At 40.1% G+C, this 7,482-nt stretch overlaps 1 protein-coding gene across 4 annotated transcripts in view; it reads left to right on the plus strand.

Annotated features, from left to right (window-relative positions):
• WDR7 (WD repeat domain 7) overlaps nt 1-6,760 on the plus strand; it is a 299,900-nt gene extending 293,140 nt beyond the window's left edge. For all 4 annotated transcript variants that reach the window (XM_019722246.3, XM_019722262.3, XM_074339915.2 and 1 more), the window contains one exon: nt 3,953-6,760. In XM_019722246.3, coding sequence (XP_019577805.3) covers nt 3,953-4,156 — 204 coding nt within the window. In that variant the 3' untranslated portion in view covers nt 4,157-6,760. The remainder of the gene's footprint in view (nt 1-3,952) is intronic.
• Nucleotides 6,761-7,482: the final 722 nt, after the last annotated feature.

Consider the following 7,482-nt stretch of genomic DNA (forward strand, 5'->3'; position numbering starts at 1 on the left):
ATCCCTTGCTTGACTGTTTCTGTTTCTATCCAAGTTTCCTCCTGCCCCCCTCATTGATGGAGTTCTGTGCAGCACCCCTCCTTTCCCTGGACATAAGAGGATCCATTAGGTGACATCTTGTTGAGGCAACTTTCCGTCTTCCAGTTCTCTGCAGGCTCTGGCCGCAGTGTCTGCCAAGTGCACGGAAACCTGTGTGACTGTACGGGTGGCACTGTGCACAGTGTCCCCTTGTCCCATACACGTCTACTGCGGGGGTGACCTCGTGCCGTCTGCACGCATGGGTGTTCCAGGGACACAGCAATGCAGCCAGCGCCCAAGTCCGCCTTAACTCGAAACCCAGTGTCAGTATTTAAAATGCAGCCCATTTCTCACGGGCTTAAATTATACCCAACTCGATCTTGAAATTTAAGTGGAAGACGCAGAAACATTTTTTCAGCCTTATCAAGAAAATACAATAAAACCTCTTCCAGAAGTATTGTGGGTTTTTATTTGAATTAAAAAGAATCCAGAAGGCAGTGTTGGATCTACCACTGCTCTCCCCAAATGGGCTTTGCTGATTTATTTAGATACATATTGTTTAGTTCTAATGATGTATGATAACACTTTTATATTATTCCAGTAAATGTACTGTAATATATTTTGAAAACGTAATGAAGTCTTATTAATACAGAACCTTACAAAAGCTATCAGCTATTAAAACCTTTGCTGAGAAATGAGTGTTAATGAGAAATATTGGTTGGATAATTACTCAAGTGAGACTTAGTAAAAGGTTTGCGTGCAGCATTACTTACACTGAGAATTGCATTAAAACACTTCCTGTTTTGATGAATTACATCTGTATGTGTTTCTGTGTGTTCAGAAAATAATCTTCACAGAACTGGTTTTGTGAAGCATTGTTTTTAAAGGGAAAAGAAAAGCCAAAGTTACATTTTAGTTATTTTATATACCCAGCTATTATCAAGTGATATAATTTGGCAACCTTTCAGTCCCTTTGAGTCTCCAATACCATCTTTCTACAATTTGAGTATTTCACTTCAGTGTTTCAATCAAGGGGAGTGTAGTAATGCAATACAACCCTAATTCTCCCACCTAAATTTGACCACTGTCTCCAACAAATAAGTATCCTCTTTTAGACATGTTAATAATAAATTAGGTGAATAATTGGTTTCATTTATTTTTATTTATTCCATCATACAATAGAATACTATTCAGCCATTTAAAACGGATGGTGTAAATCTATAGTCATTAACATAAAAAGATTGCCCTCCACATTTTGTTGAATGAAAAAAGCAGATTGTGCAACTGCCTTTTAATAGGAGCCTGTTTATGTAAAATTTTTTAAACCAGCTCCTCCTTATATACTTGGAGGTCTAGGAAGGTGTTTACCAAAATGCTAGTGATTATCTCTGGGAATAGATTTCAGGGGATTTTTGCTTTCTTTTTTACACTTCTCTTCCTTATTTAAATTTTCCACGTGAGTATTTCTCTTTGTAATCAAGAAGAAATTTAATGTGCATGAACATTACAATTCCAGGTAGTTGTCATTATTCAAGTCTCAAATTGCCCTTACCTTAGCGTAGTTTATAGCCAGTCACTCATCAAGTAAACGTTAACAATGAATAACAAAATGGTGGTTGGTTCATTGTTTTGGTGAGAGTTCTTTGAGCTTATCGGAAAAATTAATACTCATCTTTACTACTTCACATTCATCTCTAATTTGAAGAAGTCACAGGAAAAGGGAGGTCTGAGATGCAACACATTATCGCTAACGTGAAGGTCTTCATCATTCCACCTGTATGCCACTGTAATAGTTATATACCTTAGAGAATTTGGCAGAGCCCTATTCAGAGGCGGGAAGGCTGTTTGACCAAAGGCATTTATCAATGGATTTATCAATCGTTTGAGGGATGGCTCAGCTTGTAAGGGGCACCCAGATGTAATAATGGACTTTAAAAAAAAAAATCTTTCCTTCTGTAGCATCCGATAGATATTCTCTCCCATTAGCCCGCAACCCATTTCTTGTCCATGGCTAAATTTGAAGAGAAGAATTAAAAATAAGGAAATGTCTGAACATATTGGATACCCTTAGCATTTTAAGCCACCAGCAGAAATCAAGTTTCATACATATTTTCATAGAAAATCCATAAAGAATGAAAAATACTTTCTGGTTATTTATCAACTGAGAAATTAGATTTCTTTAAAGGAACAGTATGCCTGTTGATGCCAGTTCATTTTAACCAGCAATTTTCTGGATCATTTGGATATGTCCTGTAAGAGGACTAAATTATTATGTACTGTTGCTTTTTGTACAAGTGAGAACTCTCAAATCAAGCTCACCGTCATTATTTATATTTAAGCTATTGGGAACCTCCAGAAAGCAATAAGGCATTGACTTTTTATCTTTTACGGAGTTTTTGGGAAATAAAGGAAGGAAAGGAAAAAAGGGAAAGGGAAGGAAGCAAGGGAAGAGGCCTTTGGGGGATGACAGTAAGGCAATGCCCAGCTTTAAATGTTCACTGAACAGTAACAGAAAGAGTTAATGATAACCATACATTTGGTTTTAAAATGTGACCTCGTACACTAGTGATTTTTTTTCACCTCTGTGTTGTGTTCGGCACTATTATTAATGCAGTAAAATCAGTAACATTAGTCATCTTAAAAGGGTTATTACTCAAGATGATTTAAATTGTGAAAATGTCAGTGGAGCCTGCACGCTTCCTGCTAGAGACGCCGTGATTTACGCCCTCTGACACCATCCTGCTGCTGAGAAGGGCCAGAAAAAGGAATGGCTTATATTTTGCACTGATCCAAATGCAGAGCATGATATCAGCAATAACATATCTTAAATGTCCGAGGATTTGCCAAGGTTTCATGTGTCAACCATTTATGTACGTTGGATTGTAATCTGCATGCTTCATACAAATCCCCAGAATCTTACACGTTTAGTTGGAGGTTTTACTGCAGAGCAGAATTGGAAACAAAAACTAGTGCAAAGAAAAACATTACTTCTGAGGCCTCTTTCCTGATTTTCGGTGTGCCTTCCCTGCAATTGGTAATACCACAGAAGACATATATCGCAGAAATGTTAAGTAATATTTAGAATCTTAAGGCTTTGTTAGACTCAGTCCCTCGGACAACAGTTCACAGAGATAACTGCCATTCAATATTTGGCATTTTGACCTGAATGCGTAGTTGTTCATAAGCCATAATTTCCATGTTATTTTCCACTTATGTGAATGAATTACAAGAACTTAAATTTTAAATCAAATCCAGAAAAGCCACCAAAAAGCAGAAATCACCAACTAATAAAAATGTATTCCCAATAAAGTGTTAAAGTATATTCTCTTTAGCTTGGCAGCAAAACAGGGAGCCACAGAGCCCAGGGCGACATGGGGTCAATTCTTGTTTTTTCCCTTCAAAATAAACTAGAGCTTTCCAGAGACTCAATGTTTTAAAAAGCAGGTGAGGAGGGCAGGTGTTGGGATATGGAGATAAGAGCTAAATTTCGAACTCGGATCCAGTGACCTCTCACTCTGTCCCAAACTTGTCTCCGTGGACTCATCCTTCAGGGGATGCAGGTAGCACTTTTGTTGAAGAACAAAAAGGTCCACAGTTTGAAATACCTGTAATTTCCAAACAATGTCTGATTGAACCATTTTATCCCACATGCAGTTTAGCTCCCTTCTTTAAGATCGGACTTTCCTGCTGTCAAGTTCTACCCACAAAGTAAAATTTCTCTGGATGTATGCGTTTACTGTAACAGCGTCAGAACAATTTCAGATACACTGGAAGGAACCTTTCAAGGTTAAGAATAAACTCTTAGGTGAACGTGAACAAGCATTGTAGAGGAGGAAGTGACCAGAAGAGTGTGTCACTCCAACCACTGTGTGGTGGGGAAAGGGAAGCGAGTCTTGATGTGACACGTGTGCTCTCCTGTCCCTGTGTCCCCCAGATGAATACGTCACTGCTGGGAAGCATCGGCATGCTGAACTCGGCACCTCAGCTGCGCTGTATTAAAACCTACCAGGTGCCCCCGGTGCAACCCGCCTCACCCGGGTCCCACAACGCCCTGCGGCTGGCCCGGCTCATCTGGACTTCCAACCGCAACGTCATCCTGATGGCCCACGATGGGAAGGAGCACCGCTTCATGGTCTAATGCTGGCGTCTGCCGCCGTGACTGCAGCCTAGCACTTCAGCTCTCTAGGCAGAGATCCCTCCGTCCTTACATGTGCTGGGTCCTTCCTCAGTGCCTGCCCACTCCCGTGTCCCCCAGGGCGCGGCCAGGTCTGTGTCACTCCTGCATGGTCCTCGGGCAGACTCCTGCTCGTGCCACCTACCGATTCAGAGGTATGCACACGTCGCTCTGCAGGATGTGGCCCTCCTGTCACTGGGTCGCTTTTCCCTGCTGAGAGGGAGGGGAAGCCGGTGGTCCCTAGGGAACGCCCCTGTTGCTGGGTGCACCAGAAGCCCGAAAATCAATAAACACTGTGATTGCACTCCCAGCCCAGATCAGCATTTTCCTCAAGCTAAACCCCATCTCCGAAGTACTGCTTGAGCCTGGTCGTTTTGACATTTGGGTTTTGAGGGAATGTGCAGTCCTAATTGTTGAAATTATTTTCCTTTGGATTTCCTAAAACATGCTACTGTTTACCAAAAAGATTCTGTGTTTACATGGGTTTTTTTTTTTTCTTTTTCTGCTGATTGTTTAGGAAATCACTCAATCCAATTTCCTAGGGTTTCGCTACTAGTTTCTTTACTAACACCTAACCAATTTGAGATGAATGAGAAAATATACAAAAAGAATGTTTTGTTCCTCATGGAGAATTGCGGTTTCCCAGACTCCTAGCCTTCTAAAATGCTCCTTCCCTGCTTAAGTGATAGTGTGTTTAGTAGTCTAAAATAAAAATCACCACTACTAATGATCTAGTTAATATAATTATCCAGTCGCTGTAACTAATCTCTTAAATGGGCTTTTGTAATAAAGAACCAAGTTTGGAAGCATCACCTATACCTACAAAGAAGACGCGATGTCTACTGCTACAGATCTTTTAAAGAAAGAGCTTACCCCTTTCTTCAGAAACGTTACAGACCTATAGTTCTCATGCATCCGACCTCTGTCATTCATCATGTGATAGTTACAATTCAGCCTGCAAACTACTACTGATTAATTAAAGAAAAACTAAGATAGCGTTTCTTTCAAACACGTATCCTAGAAAATTAGTAAGTATAACACAAGCATTCAGGACATATATATAAAATGTGAGTGCTCCATCAGTCTGAGCAAACACTGAAATGAGAGTGTTCATGACACTTGGAAGGAAGTCGGCTTTAACTTGGCTGCTTTCTTCTCATTCAAATTCTGCTGATTCCTGCTCATAGTAATGAGGGAAAATCCATAAAGTAATATTTTGTTTGAATTGCTCCTAACAAACCTTGATCTGTATATTGTTGGGGAGTTGGTTGGTTGGTTGTTGATTGGTTGGTTAGTTGGGTAAAAAGTTTTATTAATGTAAAAGTAGAAAACGACTTATGAAATTCAGAGAAAATATGTGACGTTTACAGAGGAACCAAAATGATATTGGGAGCCTTTAATTTAAAAAACATAGATGTCAGAGTTTATGTAATATACAAAAGAGTAGGATCGTAGTCTGGGAACAAATACGTCTGTTATTTTATTGAAACAGCTTTTGAAGAACGTGTTAAGAAATTAAGACCACTAGCACGTCTCTTTCATGTTGCTATGAAGTATGTTATTTCTGTTGATGGCAAACCTGCACCATTCCCTGGTTATAGACTTTGGGTGTTCTTTCAAAAGTGAATTTCTGCCACCTGCATGTACATTGTATTTATAAAGATTATATATGTAGTTTCCAGGAAGAAACAAAGAACTACACAGTGTAGGCTTTATTTGTTTGCTGAACTTGCCATTGTATTCGGTGTAGATAGAGGTACCTGAGGTAAACAAAAGGTGCACTTGGTTTTTCCAGTGGGCTCCTGAGTCATCTCAATAAGCCAGCACGTGTTTACTTTATGAACTTAGATGGGGATTAATTTATTCTAGACGACACGGCTGTTTGGGAATGATGAAGGAGAAGTATACCTTAGGGATTTTCTAAAACAAAACGTTCAGTGCATCTGGAGAAAGGTGTGAGACCGACAGGCGGGCCACCACACACGCACTGATGGATGGCACGTGCCGTGGAGAGTTAGAACAAAGCTGTGAGGGCCAGAGGAGCGAAACGCCTGGGCAATCGGCATAGACCAGCCTGTTAACACATTGTCCGCACAGATAGCCAAAATGACTGGCCAGTGGAATGTTACGATCGTAAAACTCGGGGGGGTAGATGATGGTTAGACAGATAGCTCTAACTGTTAGGCTAACATCTGCATTCTTGTTAACACAAATCTCTCCTTGGTTATTTTGACAACTGCAGTCCAAACTTCATCACAGCACTGAGGTAAACTTTGTATTTGTCATCCAGTGTACGCTGTTCGTGTTTTATTAATTTCCTTGGCACTGTATTTGGCCCTGTCCTTGTAAATGTAGAGACATATGTGGCTTCATTGATAACTTCCAAGCAAAAGATGACATGATGTGACACCTGTATGAAAATGTAATGATTGAACTCACTGTGTACAGCGAGTGAATTAAAGTGTCTGCCTCTCAAGACATTTCTTGATGATTCCACTTAATAGATCCTATATGTGCTGAATGTTCCTCTGTACATATGTGTGTTAAATAAAACTGAGTTGTACTGAAGATTGTTTTTTCCCATTAAAAACATGTCCACTCTTAAACATTCTCAATTGAAATCCATATGCCCCCCCCCCCTTTAAGCCTTCTATTTCCATCTAATTATTCATTTCCCTGGAGAGCTAGCTTCAGGAAAGGCAAACTTGTTCACAAAGGGCAGTAGGACAGTAGAGAAAGAAGTCCCTCTCTTATACCGCCAAAATGTGAGAGAACCTGAGAAACACTCCTACCAGAAACTCAACAGCACCCTCTCTGGTTTGGGCAAGGGAATTGCGTACATGTTGTTCTATCCCCACCCTAAGTTGCTCCTAAGTAGACTTTTGTTCCTTGTGCCAAATTATATCTTGTCAGATTTGATGACATGAGTTGGCTGCCCCAGCCTGGGGGGCTGGGCTAAGATCATTAAATTCATTTTATTTAATACTCAGTTTGGAGTTGAATTTGAATCCTCTAGGTAAAGGGTATAATTGGTTTTCAGAAAAAGAAGAGTAACCAAAATAGGTCATCGTGGCTCACAGAATGTTGTATGTGTAAGTAGTGAACGTATTTCTTTAATTTTCAGATAAGACTAGAACATCTTGAGTTGAGTCAATCACCATGTAACAGTATAATTTTCTTTAAGAAACAGATAAACAGTAAAGGAGTTGACAGCAGTATCTCTGGCCGTGTCTAGTCAAACGCCCAGTGTCTATCCCAGATATTGTGTTAGCATCGCCCGATGACTTAAA

The sequence above is a fragment of the Rhinolophus sinicus genome, chromosome 4 (genome assembly GCF_057876585.1).
Source record: "Rhinolophus sinicus isolate RSI-liver-muscle chromosome 4, RSI-T2T, whole genome shotgun sequence".
NCBI lineage: Eukaryota > Metazoa > Chordata > Mammalia > Chiroptera > Rhinolophidae > Rhinolophus > Rhinolophus sinicus.